Here is a 23151-nt window from a genome sequence, read left to right as displayed (position 1 = left end):
TAGAAAGGAGTTAAATGATTCTCTCCAGTACTGTAACTGGAGGCAGGAAATGATGTCATGCTCCAAATTTTTCTAATCTCCTCCATCTTTATATAACTCCCTTCTTTTTGATAGACTGCAGTGAGACAAGGATATGTGTGACATAATCACTGCCCTCCCAATTCAAACATTGATTATGATCGAGGAGTACTGTAGGGAAAGGAGATATTGGAAAAAGGCCACCTTCTTACTGGAGAGATCTGTTCCTCTTATGTAATCAGAGTCCCATATACTAATTTTAATGACAAAATATGTTTTAGCTGATTTTTGCTCCTGTTAGCTAGGCAGAGCCAGCACAGCTAAGAGGAAAAAAAGCTGAGTTCTCTTCCTCCTCCAGCATCTTCTAGAGCATGGGTTCTCAACCTGAAGGTGACAAAGAGGTGTTAAGGGGTCACAAGTACTCTGCTGTTCCCTTATTGCTAAGACTTGCCAGTAGAGAAAAGGCTTGGGACTACTGGTTTAGAGCATTGTTTACTAAACTCCATTCAGTTATGCCTCTGCAAGCCCACTGAAGTTCAGGGAGTTGCAAAAGTGTCAATGAGGGCAGTGTCTGTCCTGTGGAACCTTTCTTATTGGTGATGCACAAAAAGAAGAGATACTAGATGAATTTCCAAATTCCAGGTTTAGTTTGTAGAGCTGGATTTAAAAAAATAATTATAAACTGAGCGTATTTAATAAGGAATGATTGAGAGACAATAAACATGGAACCTTACAATGTTGTTTTTACATAGTCAATTTTCAGAGAAGAACTGTACTGTGAATAAACAAATTTTTCTGCCTGCATGTGGAAAGTTTAAAACTTGCAGACCGTTTTTGCAATACGGTGAAATACAATTAGTGTTTGTTATCTTTACTAAAATGTGATAAGCAAGTAATATCTACAAGGTTTTTTTGTGATGTCTTATTTACACTGTACAAAACAGTTAATAAAAATAAGGCATGTTACTGTGTTTAGGGATTGCTGTGTGGTTGTTGGTTTTGTTTTGTTTTCTGATTCGGGATTTCTTCTAGGGTATTTCAATAGAAGTGTCTTGGAAAAAATCTTCAACTTCAAATGCAGACAGCCCCCAATGGATTAAGAATTTCTTTCAACTAATGCATAATTCTGCTTGAAATTTGCACTGTTTGTCTTGATTATCTTCCACTGGCCTCATTTCATCCTTTACATGTGCATCTGCTTCATAGTCTTTTAGAGACTTTCACCTGTCTGCATTCATTTTCCTTTATATCCTTTATCTCTTTTGTACAGTGTATCTTTTCTGCTCTTGTTGCATATGTGCACAGGGACTAACCTCTGAAATCTATTTGAAAAAAAAAAAGAGGCAGTGAGCAGCGATTCAAAGTCAATATGGTCTTGAAATACTGTACCATGGGCTGTCAAAGTAAACCAGCCACAAGCTTTGCACAGAGATCCTTGCCAAACAAGCATGTTGATGTCATGTTTCAGGGTCCAATCCTGAAATAAGTGGGAATACTCACATGAGTAAAGGTCACAGAATTGGGCACTTATTTTACAGAATACACATATCATGCTAGTTATTGCTTATTTAATACCTCAGACTGCAAGCCTTGCTCATACATTTATTCCTCAGTCATGTGCTTTAGCCCGATTGACTTCAGTTGAGTGTTTGTCCGTAACATTTGCACAACTATCCAGTAGGTGTTGTAAATGCTGAGTGGCCCTCTGTATGCTTCCCCTTCACAGTAAAATGGCACAGAAAAGTTCTGCAATAGTTTCTACAGAACAGATCTATGGCAGTTAATATATATCATACTGTCTAGTCATCAGAAGAAAATGACTGCCGAACAATAGCTGCTGCTGGCTTCTGAACATATGCTGCTTCATCTAGATGCCTGAACAGGAGCTGAGCTCTTTTGAAAACATGGCCATTTATTTAGGTGCCTCTATGGGAGCTATTAGGCATTGAACTCTTGAAAATCAGGCCTAATCCAAAGACTACTGAAGTGAGTGGAAAAACTCCCATTAACTTCCTTGCATCCATTCGTTTTAGGTACTTATATGACACCAGTCACCAAACTATCTGAGTGCTTCACAATCTTTCTATCACAACATCCCTGCGGGGAAAGAAAATACAAATATCCCCATTTTACAGATGTGGAACTGAGACTGAGAGAGACTAAGTGACTTGCCCCAGGTCATCTAGCAAGTCTGTAGCAAAGCAGGGCATTGACCCCACATCTCCCAAGTCTCACACTAGCACTCTAACTTCTTTCCAGTCTGTGGGCTTTGGATCAGTCCTGTAGAGCCATATCACAATACAAATCATCAGTAATAAAATAATTAGTATCAAATCTGTACCATGCTAATGGAGCTGCTGTCCCATAAGTCTGCAGGCAGAGCTCTCATTAATGTTAAGATCAAAGGGAGCTGGTGTTTGGAATGAGGGCCAAATATATCCTCTTAAGTATTACAGATCAAAAGGGATGAAAGAGTATGCAGAATAACAATCTCAGTGAAAACTAGCCATTTCTGATCATACCAACAGTGGACTACACTGTGCATTCAAGTACAAAGCCGTAATAAATCCTCAGATTATGTTAAGCACCCGCATGTCTGCTGAAGAGAGAGAGAACATTTAGGCCTGAATTCAGGTAATGGCATTTAATTTGGCAAAGTGTTTTTCTTCTTGATGAAAACTTTAAAGAATGTGATCCCAAAATCACAGAACCAGCTCTCTGTTTAAAAGTCTTTGATGCCACAAGCACAGAAACTCTCCTGGCTTCTCATCTTCCTTTAGCACATCTCTGCCCCTCCATACACCCTACTCCCCAAAAAGTAACATGTCAGTAGTACTTTTGTACTTCTATTAGATTGTAGACCATGTGATTCCTCTGAACAGGATCTGGCACTGTAGATTACAGAAGGGTGATCATCTGGTCTGACTTCCTATATACCACAGGCCATAGAAGTTCCCCAACATAATTTCTGGAGCATATCTTTTAGAAAAAACATCAAATTTTGATTTAAAAATTGTCAATAATGGAAAATCCACCATTCCAGCAGTTAGTTAATTGTTCCAGCAGTTAATTAATCTCACTGTTAAAAATGTCATCTTATTTCCAGTCTGAATTGATCTAGCTTCAGCTTCCAGCCATTGGATTATGTTATGCTTTAATCTGCTAGATTGAAGATTTGTTCCCCACATAGGTACCTATAGACTGTAATCAAGTCACCCCTTAATCGTCTCTTTGTTAAGCTAAATAGATTGAGCTATTTGAGTCTACCAATGTAAGGCATGTTTTCTAATCCTTTAATTATGCTCATGGCTCTTCTCTGAACCTCTCCAATTTACAACATCCTTCTTGAATTGTGGACTCAAGAACTGGATACAGTATTCTAGCAGTGGTTACATCAGTGCCAAATATAGAAGAAAAATAACCTCTCTACTCCTACTCAAGATTCCCTTGTTCATGCATCTCAGGATCACAGTAGCACTTTAGGTCACAGTGTCACACTGGGAGCTCCTATTCAGCTGATTATTCACTACAACTCTCGTATCTTTTTCAGAGTCACTGCTTCCCAGGATAGAGTTCCCCATGTCATCCTTTCTTTGTTCCTAGTGGTATATATTTACTTTTAGTTATATTAAAACACATACTGTTTGCTTCTGTCCAGTTTACAAAGCAATCCAAATCACTCTGAATCAGTGACCTGTCATCTTCATTATTTACCACTTCCCCAATTTTTGTGTCATCTGTAAACTTTATCAGTAATAATTTTATGTTTTCTTCCAGGTCATTGATAAAACTGTTAAATAGCATAGGACCAAAAACTGATTCCTGTGGGTCCCTATTGGAAATACACCCACTCTGTGATGAATCCATGTTTACAATTACATTTCAGTTAGCCCATTTAATGTGTGCCATGTTAATTGTATATCGTTCTAGTTTTTTAATCAAAATATCATGTGGTATCAAGTCAAATGCCTTTACAGAAATCTAAGTATATTATGTCAAAACTATTACTGTTATCAACCAAACTTGTAATCTCATAAAAAAGGTATAAAGTTAGTTTGACAGGCTCTATTTTCCATAAATCCATGTTGTTTGCATTAATTACAATACTCTTCTTTAATTCTTTATTAATTGAATCCTTTATCAGCCGCTCCATTATCTCACCTGGGATCAATGTCAGGCTGACCAGCATATAATTATCCGAGTCATCCCATTTACCCTTTTTAAAAATTGACACAACATTAGTTTTCTTCCAGTCTTCTGGAGCTTCCCCGGTGCTTCATGACTTACTGCAAATCAACATTAATAGTCCAAAAAGCTCATTAGCCAGCTCTTTTAAAACTCTTAGATACAAGTTATCCAGACCAGCTGATTTTAAAGTGTCTTATTTTTAGTAGCTGCTGTTTAACATCCTCCTGAGATACCAGTGGAGTGTTATCAACACCACATGATGAGACCATATAATATTTTTTCCTCCAAATATAGAACAGAAATATTTATTGAACACTTCTGTCTTTTCTGCATTATTATTGATAATTCTACTATTTCCATCAGGATTTGTTTTGTTACTAATATATTTTAAAACTCCTTACTGTCCTTATTGCCCTTAATTCTGCTGGCCATAGATTTCTCCTTGTATCCCTTGACTTCCCCTACCAATTTTCTGCAGTTCCTAACTTCTGATATATATATTCATTACTGTCAACTTCCCCTTTCTTATGTTTGTTGTTGGTTTTTTTAATTTATTTTTCACAACTGCCTTTGCTTCTCTGCTAAATCAACTTTTATTTAACCAGTATGGCATTGTCTCCTGATAGTAGGACTGTGGATTTGGGGTCATCGAGGGAAGGCAGTGATACTCAGTGATACCAAATTAGCGATTAGCATTACCCAAAAGAGCCACAGTAGTATGAATTAATTGTCTCATTTACTATACTACTATATATTCATATTTAAACAGTGGGACAAGGAAATATTTAGTTTATATATATATATATAATTCTCACAGCAAAATGACTGATCAAATATTATTATTTTATCAGCTACAGTTGGTTAATAACATAGTAAAAATCTATTTAAATCATCTGAGGATTGAATACAGCCAACTTTAAAGATAAACCTGCATTTCAGATGCACATTGAAAAATCATCTTAAAAACAGCAGCTTACTTATTGAATGTTAGGAAAATAACTTGGGTTCATAAAAGTCTTCTGGGATGCTGGTTGCAAGGAAAAAGCAACTGAATATTTCAGGCCAGTCCTAGATACATTATACAGAAAAACTCTCTTTTAGTGAAGAGCATCTGAGTGAAGAAAGAGTTTGCTGCACATTTGATTATCTCTTTCTTTCTTTTTCTTTTAGTATGAATATTTATTGGAGAAGTTTTCATAGACACTTAAAAAGATAAAAATAAAACGCAAGAAATTAAATGAGTACAGCTCTATTCATTTAGCTTGCTCTATAGTCTTTAATTATATTACTCAACCACCATCACTTCCTACTGAAGGATCGAGTGCATAATAACTAAGCTAAACAAATGTCTAGGGTCAGGACCTGAGCTGGCATAAAGTGGCATACCTCTATTCATTTTGCTGGTTTTCAGTCTTTAATTATATTATTCTTCCATACATATTTTAATCTATGCACCGTCTCTGCTGGGGGGGTTTTATTCTTGTAAACCTAAGAATAAATGGTTCTTTATGATTCAAAATAGCAGTGCATTCTGCTGTTATAGTGACATTAGTACTTTTAGCATAGATGTTATATTGAACAGGTGAAAATAAAGCAGATGTGTTATCTTTAGGGGCTGCTATTGGGTTTTGGTTCTGTTTTTGTTTTTTTGTTTTTGCCTCTGCAAAAGCTATAACAATATTAGAAAGACCAAATACAGAAAGTTAACCATGGGGGAAAATGAAGATAGGGCATTGCTCTGGAATTACACTAGAATAAAAGTGGCGTAACTCAGTGGTCATTCAGGCCCAGAGTGTTTATAAATGGATGCTGTGATGTTCTTATATATCTCGTCACTCTAATGGGGGATCATCAGAGAATGACCTTTAAAATAACTATAAAGAAGAGAATTCCATGGATTTTTTCAGAATATATTTTCTCTTGATTTGTCTTAATGATAAAAAAAAAAAAAGACACTTGAATATAATTCACTTTTGTCATTGAACTTCAGTTAGGGCAGCCTTGAAGCAAACTGAAGTGGAAGGTTTGAAACTGTGATTTATGATCAGTGCAGTGTTGTTGTCCTTTATTATTTGAATGCTGTCAATGTGCCTAGTACTGTACAGATTATGGCACAGACAAGCTCCCTGCAATGAAGAGTTCACAATATAAGGGTCCATACCACAAAACTGTACTATTAGATGTAGTGTTTAGTATGGTGAGTAGACCCAGTAGCTTCTTATGTCACAATTTACAAAAGCTATTTTTAAAAAATCCAGATGCTATTTGAAAGTGATGACCCAAACTGGAGCCCTACAAAATGTGGTGCAAGAAAAAATCTCAATACCAAAATAAATATACACAAAAAAAAAATTAAAAAAACAAAACAAAACAAAACTGGGGCTAGGTCATCCGCTCAGTGGAGCATCACTGACTTATACCAGTGGGAGATCTGGCAGATGGAGTGGTGCAAACAAAAATAGAGGCAACAAAGCAAATTTACAGCAAAATTAAGGAATCATTTTAACTAAATACTGAACATATCATTGGGACTTTTAATGGTAGTAACCGATATGTCCCCTGGTAAGTTTTTGCAGGATCAGCACATTTTTAATGAGTTTTCCTAATTGTCCAGCTTGCCACGCACACATAGCAGATTTCTGTTGTTTTGTGCAACTACCCAGCTGACTATGCCAGCTACATGCTCCAGACACACTCCAACCTGGAGTAGACAGGAGATATTGGATCTTCTGGGCCTTTGGGGTGAAGAGGCTGTGCAGGCATGACTATGGACCAGCTGTAGAAATGTGGACATCTGTGAGAAGATTGAACGGGGGATGCAGGTTAAGGGCTACAGGACGGATCAGCAGATGTGCCACGTGAAAGCAGTGGAACTGCAGCAGGCTTATCTGAAGGCCTGGAAGGCCAATAGTCAATCCAGTGCCGATCTGCAGACTTGACACTTTTACAAAGAGCTGCATGCCATACCTGACAGAGACCCCACTGTCACCCTGCACACCACCATGGATACCTCCAGGGGGCCCAAGTCACAGGCCCCTGGCATGGACAGTGAAGAGGAAGAGGATGGAGCACATGTGGCCAGGGGGTCCAGTTATGCCATGAGCCAGGACCTGTTTGAGACTCCACTGCAGTCCAGTCAGTCCTGGCAATCAAGCATGGGTAAACCCAGTGCAGGGGAAGGAACCTCGGGTAAGCATGTAAATGTATTTCCTATTACAATGATCATAGAATCATAGAAGATTAGGGTTGGAAGGGACTTCAGAAGGTCATCTAGTCCAACCCCCTGCTCATGGTGTACTTATGGCGCCCCCAGCTTCATAGGACACAGCTATTGACTTTTCATTATTTTACTCATACTACAAGCGGAAGCAGTACAAGGAAGAGAGGTAGAGTTGTTATTTGCTTTTCATTCCCCTCTAGAGGTAGGCCATGTGGAGCAGTTTGTTTATGTCTCTTGACCCCTGAGAAATCTTGATGAAACTTTCATGGGTACTGTACAATCCTCTCCCGAAGGTTTCTAGGGATGGCAGCCTTATTTCTTCCTCTGCAGTAGGACACTTTCCGATGCCAGCTGGCGATAACTTTGGCAGGCACCATTGCTGTAAACAGACAAGTGGCATAAGGGTTGGGGCAGCTTTGTGGGGTAGCTGTGCTCTCTGTGCCTTTGTCACCCTCAGGATGGAGATATCAGCCAAATTCACCACTGCCTGCGGAAAGTAGTGTCAGTACTGAATGCCATTGCCCTATACTTTTAGTTTCATGCAATGGAGTAATTCCCTCCACTTTTCCCTCACTGCTGGCAGGCCATACTCACCACAGCTGGTGATGTGCGTGAGGCTATGCACAAGCACACGAAAGCAGAAGTGTCAATGAGCATGTCTTGTTTAAAACTTTAGGGGAGCAAGGGAAGGGAGTTCTTAATTTTCCATGTCTGTTGTGACTATACTGACAATGGTACATCTGTATGTTTTATCTGTTGCTGTTGCATCCATGAAAGTTTCCCCCTCCAAAGCTGCTGAACTCCTGAGCCAGATAAGCAAAATAAAGAAAAGGATTTGGGATGACATATTCAGTGAGATATTTCAAGGCGGTGCTGCATCATACCAGGAGCAGAGGGAATGGTTGGTGAACATTGCAGATTATATGGAGAAGGAAAGAATGGCGAGGAGAGAGGCTCAAGAGGCCCAGCTGGAAAAGGAGAGGGGGATGCACAAGGACATAAGGTGTCTCCGGCAACAGACACAGATGCTGCAGACTCTTGAGGAAATACCAATTCAACAATCGAGGGCTCGCCTTCTTTAGCAATCCATGGAGAACTCCATTATAGCACCTCCCAAACACTCTTCTCAACACACCACAGAGCATCAGGAGCTGTACCATAGCCCAACCACATCACACAGGGGAATATTAAAGAGGACCACAACTTCACATACTCTGATCTGTCAGAGCTACTGTTGCTGTATGTGTAGCTGAAATGGACATGAATGTTCTTTCCTCTTCTTAAGAACTGTCCCATACATTTATTACGTTTTTAATGTATTTTCTTTTTAACTTGCACATAATTTTTGGAAGTATTTTGATTACTCAATAAAATTTAATTGTTTGGAAAATAATTCATTTTTGTTAGTTCCTAATACATACTGCAGAATGCGTAGGGGCCTTGAAAAGCACCCACTTACTTGTTGTTGTACAGTGTGACACAACTCATAGGATCATTGACAAACACAGTGTAATAATCATAAATACACAGCAAGCACCACAAAATTAATAGGTGCATTGATAGTGTTATATTCATAGATGTACACCAAGCACCACACAATTCCCAACAGGCCCCACAACAGCAGGACCAGGTAGAGCACAGTATACCACAGTGCTTTACTGTGGCTCACTGTTAAATTTCTCTTTCAAAGCCTCCCTGAGTTGGATAGCCCGGGTTGAGCTCTTCTAATAGCTCTTGCATCTGACTGTTCAAATTCAACAGACAGCTGCTCCCCCTCCGCACCAACATTTCCCACTTTGCTTCACAAATATTATGCAGGACACAGAAGGCAGCTATAATCATTGGGATGTTTTTTTCACTGAGGTCCAAACTTGTGAATAAACAATGTCAGCATCCCTTCAGTTTACCAACAGCACATTCAACTGCCTTTCTGCACCCGCTGAGTTTGTGATTGAATCTTTTCTTGATGCTGTTGAGATGGCCAGTGTATGACTTCATGAGCCAGGGGAGCAAGGGATAGGCTGGGTCCCCCAGGTTCACTATTGGCATTTCAACATCTTCAGTGGTAATCTGCAGGTCAGAAAAGAAAGTCCCTGCTTGTAGCTTTCTGAACAGGCTTTCTTAAAGATGAGGATGTCATGCACCTTCCTTGACCGGCCAACACTGATGTTGGTGAACCATCTCCAGTGATTCACAAACTCTTGCACAACCATAGAAAAGTCACCTTTTCTGTTGATGTACTCTGTGACAAGGTTGTCTGGTGCCAAAATAAAGATATGAGTGCCATCTATCGCCACATTACAGTTTGGGAATCCCATAGCTGCAGATCCATCCACTATGTCCTGCATGTTGATGAGAGTCACAATCCTGTGTAGCAGGAGACAATTAATGGCCCTGCAGCCTTGCATCAAAACAGCCCCCACAGAGGATTTTTCCAACTCTAAAATGATATCCCACTGATCAGTAAGCAATCCAGTGTTGCAAGCTTCCACAATGCAATTATCACTTGCTTCTGCGCTGTCAATGCAGCTGTGATTCTGGTCTTGGGCACAGAAGGAGTGAGGCAAGTTTGGAACACAAATACAAGAGTATGGCCTTGCACATCTGAAAGTTCTACAGCCACTGCTTGTCATCCCAAGACTGCATCGTGATCCAATCCCACCAGTCAGTGCTCATTTCTCAGACCCAGAAGTGACACTCCGAGCTGCTCCGAGAAAGCCACCGACAAACTTGAATTGGTTCTCGCTATGTCTCGCAGCAATCTGTCCTTCACAAAATCATCACACTTCTTGCTGATTCAGTTATTCTTGAGGCTCTGCAAATACCAGAGGATCATGCATCCTGTGCTTGCAATGCTCATGACAATAGCATCCTGTGCAGGCTCTATGCTTCTTTCAGAGATGGTGGGTAGCATGGGTTCGTGGAATTTTAAAAAAAGGCGTGACAGTTATGGGATATAGATGATGTCATTGGCTGGAGAAAGTTGCATGCTGGGAAGTTGACCCCTTGCTCCCAGTCATCCCTGCGTAATTTGTTCTGCCACACCAGGCATTGCCAAAACTTCCCAAAAGAGAGTGCACTTGATGGTGCTGAGTTGCACATTGGGATACTCACGATGGTGCACCAACTGTGCATCGACACAAGCACTCCTGGTGAATATGCACAGTGGTGACTCAAGGAGCCAAGTATGCACATGCACAAAAAACATACTAACTGCGGCAGCTTTATGCCGATGTAACTTGCATCAGCAAAAGTTTGTAGTGTAGACTGCCCTAAATGTCTTCTTGACATACGTTCAGAAACCAAAATCACCAGCTGGCCTTTTTTTCTTAATGTCCATTCTCTTACCCTTTAAGAGTAAGTAAGTATCTAGATTATTCAGTTTCTAAGGAACTTCTAAACCGGGAATGATCTATGCTGAAGACGTGTTTGCAGGCTGGTCATTAACCCTCTTAATTTTATACCCCAGGTCAGAGGTGTTAAAGGAGTCTTTTTGGCCAATCAAAAAATTGATGGGAAAGTTACAACTCTAATAACCTACAACAAAGGCCGTGACTGGGACTATCTGACCCCTCCAATCTCTGATATGAATGGTAAACCAACCAACTGCAAACCTGTAAGTGGTTTCTTTTAGTTACTCCTAAGTTTTATCCAGTGTGCACAAGACCTAGTTGTACAATACATTGAAATATAAATAAGTGAACAGTAGTTGTCATCTCAAGCTCCTACTACCAAGCTAACTTCTCCTCTCATTTACACCAGATGTAGATGTATGTTTTAGTTTCTCTGTATTAACAGGGTCTTCACAAGTTATTGGGCCAAGTTAATCTCCCATTTGCTCCATCTGCAGCATTTCTCTTATGTTAGAGCTTAATTTGACTTGTATCAGACACTTGTGCTGTTACCTACATCCCATGCTTCCATGTTCAAGGCAATCATTCATTTATTATTAATTATTTTACACCGCAAAGAATAAGGGAATAAGGGCACTTCATCAGTAGGATTAAAAATATAAATAACTCTTTTTCTATTTTTGCATTTTGTTGTTTTATTTAAAACACAATTACCCTATTACGGGGGGCAAGTTACACAGTTGCCTGGAAATGTAAGTCAAATGGCTAGTGCTGTCAGAAAGCCTTTTCTTTTGTGAACAGAAGTTATTACAGTATATTGACATGTCACAGCTACCTATAACGTTTTGTTTTTATTGTTGAGACAGCACTAATAAGCAAATATCCTGTGTCCCTCTCACAGGCTTTCTGTTCCACTGGACTCTTAGATCTCTGCATTTTGGGGCAGAATATATGTCCTTAGTCATGAAGCAAGTCATGGGGACAGACCAATCTTTATCCTCTGCATAGTAGGAATAAAAGACTGGAATTGAGGGAGATATTAATTCCCTTCAGAAGACTGGGCTACAGCAATACATGGTTCATGCTACAGGGCTTGATCCAAAGCCCACTAAAATCAGTGGAAAGACTCCCATTTATTTCAGTGGACTTTGGATCAGGATCTCAGTCCTCACTTAGGGCTTGATCCTGTTCTCAGTGAAGTCAATAGCCATGGTTCCATTAACTTTATTGGGAGGAATATTGAACTCCAAATGCCACTGTGGCAAGAGAACAGAGCAGTAAGTTAATTTACCAGCGGTACGATTAAGCTCACTCCAAAAAAGTCATTTAAAATATTTTTCATATAATGATTTTCTTACTGACAGAAGATGTTTCAGTAGAAATAGTTGTTTTTAATCTAATTCTCTTTTAGCTGATAACTAAGTAAAGGCAGCCCAGGGATGATGATTTCCAACAACGACAAATAAATCTTTGGTGCTTTTATTGCCTCTTCAAAGTATCCAAGCAGTCACTCTGTCACAAAGTTACTTTGTGCTATAATTTCACACTGTCTCTTTCTGAATTGCAGACCTTGTTTTAAGGCCACTGAAATATACAGAGCCAAGGCAATTGGTTCCCACTAGATACATCAGGTTAATATTGTATTCTGGACCTTCCTTTGTGAAATTCAGTCACTTCCCCTTTCATAGGCAGTTGTCACTGCATGCTACTTCCTGATTGTGCATTAATTGCCAAAGTGGTGGAACTGCTATTAACAGCTTGTAAAATACTGTGTTCTTCCTCTTATCCTTAAAGCCTGATTGCCATCTTCATCTCCATCTCCGCTGGGCAGACAATCCATATGTGTCAGGAACAGTTCATACCAAGGACACTGCACCAGGGCTCATAATGGGGGCAGGTAAATGCGCAAAAGTGCTTTTTTCCCCAAAATGTTGTTGTTTCTTATGGATCACGTTTAATCTCATGAAGAATAATATAATCATTACTGTGTTATAAACATTGCCAAACTGAGCTTGCCACTGAATATCATTGATTTTAGGGAATTTGACCAGTCAAATGTGATTGGTCAAATTGTTGAATAGAATGTTATCAACCTTTCTTCTGGGTAGCCTGAAGAGAATAATGATCTGGATGATGGGGTGGATTGCACCTTCAGCAAGTTCGCAGATGACACTAGGATGGGGAGAAGTGGTAGTTACACTGGAGGGTAGAGATAGGATACAGAGTGACCTAGACAGATTGGACGATTGAGCCAAAAGAAATCTGATGAGATTCAACAAGTACAAGTGCAGAGTCCTGCATTTAGGATGGAAGAATCCCATGCACTGCTACAGACTGGGGACTGACTAGCTAAGCAGCAGTTCTGCAGAAAAGGACCTGGGGGTAACAGTGGATAAGAAGCTGGATATGAGTCAGCAGTGTGCCCTGGTTGCCAAGAAGTCTAACGGCATATTGGGCTACATTAGTAGGAGCATTGCCAGCAGATTGAGGGAAGTGATTATTCCCCTCTATTCGGCATCGGTGAGACCTCATCTGGAGTATTGTGTCCAGTTTGGGCCCCCCACTACAGAAAGGATGTGGTCAAATTGGAGAGAGTGCAGCAGAGGGCAACAAAAATAATTAGGAGGCTGGAGCACAAGACTTATGAGGAGAGGCTGAGGGAACGGGGCTAATTTAGTCTGCAGAAGAGAAGGCTGCTGGGGGATTTGATAGCAGCCTTCACCTATCTAAAGGGGGGTTTCAAAGAGGATGGAGCTAAGCTGTCCTCAGTGGTGGCAGATGACAGAACAAGGAGCAGTGGTCTCAAGTTGCAGTGGTAGTGGTCTAGGTTGGATATTAGGAGAAATGTTTTCACTAGGAGGATGGTGAAGTACTGGAATGGATTACCTAGGGAAATGGTGGAATCTCCATCCTTAGAAGCTTTTAAGCCCTGGCTTGATAAAGCCCTGGCTGGGATGATTTAGTTGGGGTTGGTCCTGCGTTGAGCAGGGGGTTGGACTAGATGACCACCTGAGGTCCCTTCCAACCCTAATCTTCTATGATTGGAAGGAATTATTTATCCCAAGATGTCACAATTGGTGCATTGTGTGTATCTAGCTATTTATCAGTCACATATGATCTCCATTACCATAGTATGTGAGGACCTCACAATCTCTAATGTATTTATCCTAACAACCCTATGAAGTAGGGAAGCACTATTATCCCCATTTTCCATGTGGGTGGATTGAGGAACAGAGAGTCTAAGTGACTTGCCCAAAGTCACACAGGAAGTCTGTGGTGGAGCAGGGAGTTGAATCTAGGTCTCCCAAGACTTGCACTATTGTCCTCACCACTGGACTAGTCTCCTTTCTTCATATGTAAATGGTGAAGTTTTTCATCTTGTTCTGCAAGATCGGGTACTGGCCACTGAGACCATTAGTATGTCAAATAATCTTTTTCTTATACTTAATGCACATATAAGTACCTTACAGTATTTATTAACTTCTTTATCCATGGCAAGGCAGGTTTGAGAGGTGAGGTAAAAATGACAATGTAGGAAAATGAAAATTTAGGAGTCAGGTTTGGGTTCTGTGTCATGATTTGCATTAGAGAGAAATGACTGACTATATGTCACATATAAAATCCCCATAGATATGCTGACCAGTCAATATGAAAAATGTCCACACAAATCTGCTTTCCTTTTTTATCCTTGTCATTCATCAGTTCAGTTTCTCTGAATGCCATGTTTCTTCTTCTTCTTCTTCAAGCTATTGAAAAATCAGGTGTGAGCTATAATATCAGCTTTATCAGTTTATTTTCGTTTTGTTTTCTTATTTTTGGTTTTCAGATTAAATTTAAATTAAATACCCACATGCACACAGAGCTGTTTTGTTTGGAAAAAATACATTTTCCCATCATTAATGGGTGTTTGGGCTGAGTTTACACCAGCAGAAAGTTTGACACCATCAGTTACTTTGATGGCAGATGTCATACACCTTCCAAAAACAAGACTTAATTGCCAATTATTGTTTAAATTATCCAGTGGCAACCAAGGTGAAAACTGTGGTGAAATCCTGCCCCACTGAAGTCAATGGGAGTTTTGCCATTGACTTATGAAGCCAGGATTTCACTTAATGTTTCTAAACTGCACTTTTCTATAAAATATCCAAATTAGGTTTTCTTAAGTTTTTCAAGTGCTTGCTCATATCCATTCCCAATTAGATGCGTGTGTGCCACATGCACCAGTGCTGGAAGTTTTTCCCCAAGTGGTACCTGTAGGGCCGGCTCTAGCGCCCTCTGCGTCCATCTGAGTCCATTCTGGAGGAAGGAAGAACGGTTGCTGGAGCTTCCCTTCGAGTGGCCTCAGATGCAGTTGATTCTGCAGCCAGGACTATGGCATCAGTGGATTCGATGAGAAGGGCATCCTGGCTTCAGTCATCTGGCCTTTCAGTGGAGGTTCAGCATTCCATGCAGGACCTCCTCTTTGATGGCACAGCCCTGTTCACTGACCAAACTGACACCAGACGACACAGGTTGAAAGAGTCAAGGGCCATGCTGTGATCCCTGGGCTTGTACACACTGTCATCCGCCAGGAAGCACTTCAGGCCCCAACAGCCTCAGAGGTTCCCAGGAGCACATCCTGGAAAGCCTTACAAAAGAAAGAAGAGGGGTTACAAGAGATGCCAAGGTCATTCATCAGCCCCCCAATTGGGCGTAAACTACCACCTCCAAGGAGGCAAACAGAACTTTTGAAGGTGTGCCCAAGGGCAACCTATCGGCCACTACCCAAGATCCAGACTCCCTATTATTTTCATCCGGCCTTACCACCTTCCTTCAGGCCTGGTCAACCATAACATCAGATTTCTGGGTCCTGAATACAGTAGCTACCAGCTACACCCTCCAGTTTACCTCACTCCCAAATCCCCACCCTCCTTCTCCCTCTCTCTTCAGGGACCTCTCTCATGAGCAGCTTCTAGTCCAGGAGGTGCAGGACCTCTTGCAGTGGGCACAGTGGAAGAGGTTCCTCGAGAACTGAGGGGGAGAGGCGTCTATGCCTGCTACTCCCTTATTCCAAAGGCAAAATGGGGCTTGAGACCAATTCTGGACCTGCGAAACCTCAATAGATACCTCAAGAAGTTGAAGTTCCTCATGGTCTCTCTAGCCATGATCATTGTTTCTCTGGATCCAGGCGACTGCTATGCCACCCTCAACATAATTTCCATATCTCAGTTTTCCCGGGCTACAGGACGTTTCTGTGATTCATGGTGGCATGCAGCATTATCAGTTCACGGTGCTCCCCTTTGGCCTCTCAAGCGTGCCACGCATATTCTCCAAGTGCATGGCAGTGGTAGCGGCCCATCTCAGGTGACGGGGCATACAGGTCTTCCCTTACCTGGAAGATTGGCTCATCAGGGGCCAATCGAGAACGCAAATCCAGTGCAACATCAGGGTGGTGAGGACCCCCTGTCAAGCACTGGGCCTATTAATAAATGGGCAAAAGTCCACACTCATTCCAGTCCAGAGGATAGACTTTATCAGAATAGTCCTAGACTCCACATCAGGTAGAGAACTCTTACCAGAAGCCAGGTTCAAGGCTATAGCAGAGCTGATAACTCAGTTATCAGCCCATCCTCTCACAACAGAGAGAGTACGCCTCAGTCTACTAAGTCACGTGGCAGCCTGCACCTATGTAGTTCAGTTCAGCAGACTGTATCTCAGACCTATCCAAATGTGGCTGGCAACTGTGTACTCCCCATCCAAGCACCACCTGGATGTGATCTTCATGTCCCTACTCGAATACTTACTTCTCTCATGTAGTGGCTGACTCCAAGTCACACACTGGCAGGAGTCCCTTTTGCAGCACTGTGGCTGACATTATCACTGGTTTCAGATGCCTCGAAGCTGGGATGGGGAGCTCACTTCGGTTCCCTCAGGACTCAAGGCCTCTGAACCAGAGACGAGGTAACCTTCTGTATCAATGTCAGGGAGTTCAGGGCAGTTCGACTGGCCTGTGAGGTGTTCCTACCTCAGCTCTCCAACAAGGTTGTTCAGGTACTCACAGACAACAACTTTAATGTACCATATCAACAGGTGGAGGGGGACCCAATCCCTAGCCCTTTGTCAGGAGGTCTTGCACTTGTGGAACTTCTATGTAAACCATAGCATTAACCTGGAAGCAGTACACCTTCCAGGGATCAGGAATACATTAGCAGTCTGCCTCAACAGATCCTTTTGTTCTCACCACGAATGGTCCCAACACCTAGAAGTGGCCAGGAGCATCTTCCAGAGATGGGGCACTCCCCGAAAGGACCTTTACACCACCAAGTGGAACAGGCAGTGCAACCAATTCTGTTCCCTGCAAGGACTCGATGCAGGCTCTCTGACTGATGCCTTTCTCCTATCCTGGACAGGCAGTTTCATACATGCCTCTCCACCAATCCTGCTGATTCACAAGGTCCTTATAAAAGTCAAGAGAGACAGGGTATGGGTCATCTTGTTGGCCCCGGCATGGACGCATCAACATTGGTTCGGGATGTTGCTCAATCTGTCCGTAACCCACCCTTGGACGCTACCATCTTGATCAACCTTCTCTCGCAGGATCATGGGCGTCTGCTTCATCCGCATCTGGCCTCCCTGCACTTCATGGTTTGGTTGCTCCATGGCTGAATCTGGAAGAGCAAGCCTGCTTGGTACAGGTCCAGCAGGTTCTGTTATAGAGCAGAAAACCTTCCACCTGAGCGTCTTACCTGACCAAATGGAAGCGCTTCACCTGCTGGGCAGCCCACCACATTTTTTCTCCAATGAAATCATCCATCCAGGTAATCTTGGACTATCTGCTTCACCTAAAACAAGGAGACTGGGCCTTCTCGTCAGTCAAGGTGCACCTGGTAGCCATTTCGGCTTTTCACCACCCTGTACAAGGGAAAACAGTTTTCTTGTATGAAATATCAGCTTGATTGCTCAGAGGCGTAGAAAAACTCTTCCCACCTCTACAGGACCCAGTTACCCAATGGGATCTGAACTTTGTTCTCTCCAAGCTCACTGGGCCACCTTTTGAGCCTTTGGCTTCCTGTTCCCTGATGCAATCACGTCAGCAAGGCAGGTCTTGAGATTAAAGTCTTGACCTCTGAGCCCTCTTATATGATCTTCCATAAGGACAAGGTCCAGTTGCAGCTGTATCTGGCTTTCCTGCCAAAAGTGGTTTCCACATCAACCAAGATATTTTCCTACCGATCTTCTTTCCAAATCCTCACATTTCCAATGAGGAGAGATATCTACACACTCTCGACATCAGGAGAGCTCTGGCTTTCTACATACAAAGGACTAAGCCACTCCATCAGTCCATGCAACTCTCCGTTGCAATTGCTGACTGAATGAAGGGATGACCAGTGTCATCACAACAGATCTCAAATTGGATTACAGCCTGTATTCAACCCTGCTATGAGCAGCGGGAGTCATGCCCCGATGTCTATGACGGCCGACTCCACAAGGGCCCAGGCGTCTTCGGCGGCCATCCTGGCATATGTCCCCATACAGGACATCTGTAGAGCCGTTACTTGGTCCTCAGTGCATACCTTTATGTGCCATTATGCCATCACACAGGAAGCCCGGGATGACACTAGGTTTGGCAGGGTGGTGTTGCAGAGGACACGTCTATAAACTCCTGTCCACCTCCGAGGATACAGCTGATAAGTCACCAAATTGGGAATGGACATGAGCAAGCACTCGAAAGAATGGTTATTTATCTTGTAACTGTTGTTCTTTGAGATGTGTTGCTCATTTCCATTCCACAGACCACCCATCTTCCTCACAGTCAGAGTTCTGATAAGAAGGAACTGAGAGGGCAGGGGGCCAGCAGTGCCCTATGTATGGGCACATTCACATGCCGCTGCAGAGAGTGCTAGAGCCGGACCTATGGGTACCACTAAGGAAAAAGCTCCCAGCATCAGCACATGTGGCACACACACACCTAATTGGGAATGGACATGAGCAACACATCTCAAAGAAGAGTTACGAGGTAAGTAACCATGCTTTATATGCATGTATCCTGTGGTTTTTTTAAAGAACAACTTCCTTTGGGGACAGACATTATAGAAAACGATCTTAAATCTATTCTGTTGTATTCCGTTCTTTTCTATGTGGGTTCTTATACTACCCTCATCACCATAGTATCTGAATGCCTTCCAGTATGCAGTAAGCAGTGTGACAAAGATTGGTTACATGTGATTTATTCTTTCTCTCATTCTCTCCCTCTGCGTGTGCACTGTTTGGGTTTGGTAGGATTGTTTTTGTTTGTTTTTTTAAAACATACATGTTGCTATGAGTTCATATCCGAAAAGGCAGGCTGAAGAAATGCTTCTTGCACTTTGAGTAGCAGGTGGTGAGGCTTGACTGAGAGCAACTGCTGAGAAAGCTCTGTCTCCTGCAGGGATAAGCTGTGCTCTGGTGTTAGAAACTTTCACTGTGCGTGAGAAGTAAAGCTGTCAATCACAGTCCTCATCTTGGAGTTTTAGGAAATCTTTTAGATCCCCTAGGTCCAAGTCTGTGAGAGCTTTGAAGATATGGATCGAATCCTTGAGCTAGACTTGATTGAGTCCAGTTCAAATTCTAATGCTTTCCAAATTGTGTGGCTATTCCTAATAACCCTTACCCATGAGAGTAGTCCTTACTCCAAGGACTAATCCTACTGAAGTCTGTCAGGCTATCCTTGTGAATAAGGACTTTTCCATGATTAGCAGTTTGGAGGAGTTCGCTCAAAATACAGGAGTCGATCCACATCTGAAATACAGTTGTTTTGGCAGCACAAGGGAGCAACCAGGTACACAGCTGGCAGGCAGCTCTCTGCAAAACAGCTGAGGTGGTGAGGAGAGGAAAGTTTGACCAAGAACACTGGGGCAAACCTATGTTCTGCTAGAAAATGCCGTGGAATCACTGAGGTCCTCGTCAAGCAAGGAATAGATCTTGGTTTCTGAGGCGTCTTCTAAAATCCCCCTTGAAGCAAGGGGGTGTGGTGTCCCTCCAAGATTGACAGGGAGGAACTGCCACTCAAACCCCATAGGGTGGGCTCAGAGATGCCACGCCCACCATGCTGGAAGCAGAGGGGCGGGTCCAAGGCAGGAACAGGAAGCGTAAAGGATGGGCCGTCCAGCTCAGTAGAGGGAGAGTGGCCGAAGGAGAAGGACGTGTCTCCCCTGGTGCTCGGACCTGAACTTGACCGCTTCCCTGTGGAGGAGCCGCCAGGGATGCCTACCGGCTGGAGCTCCAAGGACCTGCCAGAGCTACCTGGGCCCTGGGAGCTAGAGGAGCTACCGGACCCCTGCCCTGCACAGGAGCTGCCAGGGCTGCCTACCGGTTGGAGTGCCAAGGACCTGCCAGAACTACCCAGGCCCTGCGAGCCAGAGGAACTACCTGGCCCACGCGACCTGGAGGATTTGCCTGCCCGTCCTGCTTGGAGGGCTAGGGCCATAGACTGCTTGCTCTGCCTGCCCTGCTTGAAGGGCCAGGGCCATAGATTGCTTGCTCTGCCTGCCCCGCTCTGACTGAGGGCCAAGGCCATATACTGTTTGCTTGCCTGCCTTGCCTGATGGACCTGGACCTATAGACTGCTGCCTATAGACTGCTGACCGAAGGCCCAGGCTATAGAGACTGCTTACTCTTGAGGGCTTGCCCTGCTTGAGGGCTTGGGGGCTATGGACAATGGAAAGCTAATTCCCCGGTATTAAGCATACCCACATAGACTGACAGGGAGGGACAGGCCACTCCTTTATACAGCAAACTGTATGCACCCAGGCAGGGTGAAGGGCTGAGTCAACTCTATTTGGGACTTGAACACGATTACCTTGGTGTCTAGGTCTTTCAAACCTGGTGCACGTAATGATAAAATGAGAGGTGTTCAGTCTTATCTGGCAAACTTGGTACAGTAAATACACAGGTTTCATCAGAAATACTTTACACCCAGAGAGAGCTTGTATTTCCTTTGAGCCTGATCAGAGAATTGATGAACATATGCAAATAATTAGGAGTAGTGGATGTTTCAACACATAGGAGAATCAGATTCTTTTGGCCATATCATGCTCTGAATGAAATAAATGGGAATTTTACCATTAAATTCAATGAGAGGAGTAGAATGTTTGTTTGCAAATCACAGTGCTGAAGATATTGAGCTATATGTTTATTTTAATTTCAAATAGTTATAATTAAATAGAGAACAGCATTAATACTTAGAATTTTGGCGGAAAATATAATAATAGAATGTTTAAAATGCATCATTATAAATCCTAGCTTTTGTCATTTACAGAATGAAAATTCTACTATATTAAAATTTCATAAATAGTTCTGAGAAATGTATATCTTTATCGTTTAAATATATATAAATTGTGCGGGCAAAAATATTAAATTTAATAGCTGCACATTAAAACATTATTTTAAATAACTAATCTGCTCCCTTTAAGGAATGTAATAGGATTTTACATTTACATTTGATTTTACTGCATTTTAATCTTGGCAAAAGCTCCTTCGATGGTATAATAAGCCATTCAATGTGGGCCAATTGATGTGTAAATTTTTACTTTCAGCCTCAAATCTGTAAAGAATTCTTCCATGAAAAATGCTAAGAGAAGTGTAAATTTTCAGATTCCAGTCTGTCATTCTGTTCTCAGCTTTCTTTCCAGATAATAAATCAAGCAAATAGTGCACATTGCACTCTTGAACAAATTGCAGAGGTTAATTAATATATATATTGAGTACTTCAGCTGCAGTGCAAAAGGGTCAAGTTACTCTTTGTCATCTTTGACTCAGATGTGCCATAATATGTTATATTAAAGTTCATGTCTTCATGCATGGAGATTGCATGCTATGACACCATTGCAATAAAGGAAAAAAGAAGAGACAGATGTTTGACATTTACTGACACATACGGATGGTGGGGAACCCTCAGTGTTCTCCAAAATTTCCCCTCACCTACACATTATCAGATCCAACCCCCCACTGCTTATAAAAAAATAATTTCAAATTGCCAAACAAGCACCACTTGGCTGGAGCAGGACCATTTGATCAAAAATACTTTTGCCTTATTTCTTCATTAAGTGACTATTAGTTTTGAAACCAAAAACTATTGGCTGACTAGCCATTGGTTGAAACAAATCACATGACTGTGTGAGCTAACAGTGTGCTAGATATATTACAGAAGCCTCTGAAGAGGGTATGTATGATATTATGCTAAATTTATTGGGAGGGACACCCCCTATTTGAAGAATTTAAACCTATTCCATGCTGTGTTGCATTTGGGTACCCATTTCTTTGCATTTTAAGCATGTTTTCCATAATGTTGAAAATAAAAAGGTTTGAAAGTTAAATAAACACATAACATAATGAATTAAATGAATTATGAATTAATGAATGAAAAATATATTATTGAAAAAAGTTAAACTGGCATGAAAATAAAGTAAACAAAAAAGTCATAGATGGGCTTTTGGCATATAAGGGGTGTCAACAATGCTCTGAGTAACACTAAGTTTTAAATTGGGTAAGAGGAACAGAAACTAAAATTGAGGGAACTTTTCACTTGCAGTGATTCAAGATATTGGAACACCTTTTTGATTGGCTGAGAAAGAGTCACATGATCTTATATGTTAAGCCTGAGGCATTTCAATAGCGAGGGTATGTAGAAAAGTCTTTTCAAAAGAATATGGTGAACCTATACACCTTAGGTTCCAGCTATTAGAGGACATTTTTGGCCTTATGGGTTAAAAAGTGACCTCCTGTGGGTATAATAAGCTCATTTACAGCTCTGAACAGTATATGCTACAGCTGATTACTTTTTCTGCCCATGGTGCAATAACTTTTTCTATATAAATTTGAACTGTCATCACTATATATTATTTTTGAAGGCGGACAGAACATCTGGGCCTCCAGACCCCACTGAAGTAAATGAAAAGACTGTTCTTGCTGTGCTCCAGTGGAATTACTCCAGATTTATTCTGATGTAGCCAGCAGCAGAATTTGGTTCGAATCACCAGGCAAACAGTTAGTGGAGATGGGCAGTGGTGCTGCAGTTTGCGTGTGCATGCATTGCATTCTGTGAGCCTTTGAATGTGGATGGATGGGTGATTTATATTTATGACTAGAGCTGGGGGGATATTTTGAACAAATAGTTTATCTGATCAAAATGAAGTTTCAGTCAACCCGAAATTATTTGTGAATTTAACAAGAATTAGCCAAATAGTATTGGCCAGAAAAACGGATCAGACTAAACTGGAGGAGGAGGTGCTGTCAGCACTGCCTCCCACCTTATAACATTTCCCCCAGTTGTTAAGGCTCTCCCCAAGCTTTGAATCCTTGCTCTGGCGCAGGGGTTTAACCCCAGGTCTACTTCCCAGAGAGTGTCCTAATCAC

At 41.9% G+C, this 23151-nt stretch overlaps 1 protein-coding gene across 1 annotated transcript in view; it reads left to right on the top strand.

Moving 5' to 3' along the window:
* Positions 1-23151, top strand: part of LOC137149633 (VPS10 domain-containing receptor SorCS2-like) — a 152669-nt gene that overhangs the window by 48178 nt on the left and 81340 nt on the right. Inside the window, exons 8-9 of the mRNA XM_067543160.1 lie at positions 10896-11042; positions 12574-12676. Coding sequence (XP_067399261.1) covers positions 10896-11042; positions 12574-12676 — 250 coding nt within the window. The remainder of the gene's footprint in view (positions 1-10895; positions 11043-12573; positions 12677-23151) is intronic.

The sequence above is a fragment of the Emydura macquarii genome, unplaced genomic scaffold (genome assembly GCF_026122565.2).
Source record: "Emydura macquarii macquarii isolate MOO-44397 ecotype Brisbane River unplaced genomic scaffold, CSIRO-AGI_Emac_v2 contig_794, whole genome shotgun sequence".
NCBI classification, from domain to species: Eukaryota; Metazoa; Chordata; order Testudines; family Chelidae; genus Emydura; species Emydura macquarii.
This window is presented reverse-complemented; position numbering and strand designations above follow the sequence as displayed.